Below are 2,748 nucleotides of genomic sequence, written 5' to 3' on the forward strand. Positions count from 1 at the left end.
GGCTGTTGAGGAAAGTGAAGTGGAGGTAACACTATAAACCAAACACAAAAACATCCAAGCGCTGCTAGCGAAGTGGAAACTAATGGTTTGCAGACTTCAAATCGACGGGTTACTATTTACGCTGAGAACAATTTTATTTCACACGTTTTGTGCGGGCGCGAGTTTCCGCTAGCGAGGTTAATCAAGCATAACAAGATCTTGCAAATACCGTATTAACTTAACTCCCGAAGCGGACAGAAAACCAGTCCGTGATGATACTTACACCGCTTCAAATGCCTTCCAGCAGCTCCTTTATCCTAACGATTACTTATTTGTATGACCTCCGCGGGAAGCTAATAAAAAGTTAACAGAAGTTGTTGCTTGAGAAAAATTTTTGGAATTCCAACTACTTAATACGTATTCCCACGGGATATTATTGTAAACATAACACAACACAAAACCCCAGTCATAAGTGTACTTTGCGAAAGAGGCTCTTGCGCGCATAAAAAGCTACAAAAAGTTTATCAACCGAGAAGCTATGCATAGTAAGTACACAATCTCCATAAAACTGATCTCACTTTTGCTCGAAAATTAAAATTCGAGGTGTCTGTCGAAGAAATTCAAAACCTTGTTAAATGGTTCACCCAGCCAAAACATCGCCCGGACAAACACATTTATTATCCTACACAAGTTTGATCCAATGAACTTTATTAGCATTTAACAACTTCAGAATAAATTCATTTTTAATCTCGAGATACCGAGCTTTGTCACTTTGGAAATAAATGAAATACAAACATCATTCACAATGTGGGTGTATGATACAAGAATTAAATCTTTTTCCCACAACAAAATACTGATCATTTACACCTTTTTTAACTTCTCTTCTCATATATTTATAGATATTTATAAATTCAAAGGCACTTTTACAAGTGATATAAACAAGTGTGGAACCGTTTGCCACACCATATAATATACATAATATGAAAAAATATTTAAGAAATTAGAAGTCTACGGAACATGTTGATGACTCTCGTTGCCTTTTTCTTGTCGCATTTTTCCGGAAAATACTATTCGGTTTAGGGTCTTCTTTCTTCTTTTCTGTCGATGTCGGCGAAGTTACGAGCAAAAATTCCAGATATGGTTGCGAGAGAATAATTGCAGCCTGAATCGACAGGACACGCTCTTGATTTTTTAGCGCATCGAACAGATCCCAGTAGACGCTATGTTCCCATAAATGCTTTGTAAAACACACCTTACTTTTATACAGTTTTCCTGCAAAATGAAAAAAAATATTTAGATAAACACAAAGGCACCGGCCAGCCGGCTAAGACAAGTCCTCCCTCCTACCTAAAACAAATGCCGTCGATATTTTACATGTCGCTAAGTTTGACAATAAAATAAAATCAAGAAAAATAAAGACAAATAATAAATAGTCTACGAAAACTTTCAATAGAAATCATTTGAGGCTCTAGCTTTAATCGATGTACGATTTTTAACCGGTTTCGTTGCTCGAAAACGGAAAATTTTGTTCCAGTGAAAAAAGTTCCGGGATGACGAAAGCGAAACACGAGGCATCTCACATGACACGGAGCGTGAAATTGCTACAAACTTTCAACCAAATTTTCATTGCTCTAAACACACAATTACACCAAAAAAACCTCCAAATCAAACTTAAGCATCTTATTAAACAACAGGACAGAAACAAATTGACAGTCTCTTTGAAACTTTTTATAAAATGCAGGTCTCAACATAAACCCCCTCATAACTCTAGCTTATTTGTTTGCTCAGCTAAATAATTAGGGTGAAGCGTAGTAAAAATTGAAAAAAAATTCTTAAAATTTCAAATTTTAATGAAAAGGCACAAAATTACTGCAGATATATAAGAATAGGCAAATAATTCAAGGTTTGCGTAAAAAGGAAGGTTATTGAGATCAAAAACCGTAAAAAATTTAGAATCATTCGTTTCGCTACTCTTGTAAACACGAGCGCGTATTTGAATGGAGATTTTATTTAGCGGCAGCGAATGTACGATTTGCTCAGTCTACGGCCTCAAATAACCAGAGTAATAATAAAACGTAAGAAAAAAATTGTAGTTACCACAAATAGAGCAGTTTATATCATTGCCTTCGACTGAATCGTATTCGCGCAAAACCTCGATGACTCCTTCGAGTTCCAATGTTCGCTGGTGAGGTGTTGTGCTCGAACTCCACTGATTAGGAAATCTTGCTTTCTTACGACGGCCACCGGCTTCAACGCACTCCAAAACATCCCTGTTATCAATGCTAGATTCTGGCATGTTCTCGCATCTACGACGTTCGTGAATGAATCCTTCAAATACAGCGAAATCCGCACAAACTCTGACGTGGTGGGTGGGACGCTACAAAAAAAATTTTTTCCAGCCTTTCCACGAGGTCTCAAAAATACGAGCTATTTTGCATTTTGACAACAACAACAGAGTAGCGACAGGACACCTGATTGGTTCACCCAGGAACAATGAATTAGAGTTGAATGGCAAACAGTCCACAGGCCCGTGTTCTGATTGGATTAAATGACAACTAGAAACACGTGATGAGAGGCAATGAATGGCTTTCCCGCGAAAATATATCGAGGAAAATGGCGCGAATAATACCGCTCAGCATTATGGTACGACAACAAAGAGGGAGCTTTGAAAATTTTACTGGAAGATCAAGCATTCTCTTAACATGAGAACGATCGCCCGCTTACATGCTATCGCGTGAGCTTTAACAAAATATTTATGTCAATTTTTCC

The 2,748-nt window shown here is 37.5% G+C and overlaps 1 protein-coding gene across 1 annotated transcript; it reads right to left on the reverse strand.

Annotated features, from left to right (window-relative positions):
- Positions 1-670: 670 nt before the first annotated feature.
- LOC113676187 (uncharacterized) lies at positions 671-2,448 on the reverse strand. Its single transcript, XM_027192810.2, has 2 exons — positions 2,077-2,448; positions 671-1,251 (listed from the first exon to the last, which is right to left on the reverse strand). The coding sequence occupies exons 1-2, from the start codon at positions 2,273-2,275 to the stop codon at positions 980-982; spliced, it is 471 nt and encodes a 156-aa protein (XP_027048611.1). The 5' UTR covers positions 2,276-2,448; the 3' UTR covers positions 671-979.
- Between the last annotated feature and the right edge of the window lie 300 nt (positions 2,449-2,748).

Source organism: Pocillopora damicornis, chromosome 6 (assembly GCF_964200805.1).
Source record: "Pocillopora damicornis chromosome 6, jaPocDami1.2, whole genome shotgun sequence".
NCBI classification, from domain to species: Eukaryota; Metazoa; Cnidaria; class Anthozoa; order Scleractinia; family Pocilloporidae; genus Pocillopora; species Pocillopora damicornis.

Excerpts from the sequence above, each read along its gene's own strand:
- LOC113676187 (XM_027192810.2), bottom strand. The coding sequence starts at position 2,275 with ATGCCAGAATCTAGCATTGATAACAGGGATGTTTTGGAGTGCGTTGAA. Across the intron at positions 1,252-2,076 it reads TATAAACTGCTCTATTTGTG|GAAAACTGTATAAAAGTAAG; the intron begins GTAACTACAATT and ends TTCATTTTGCAG.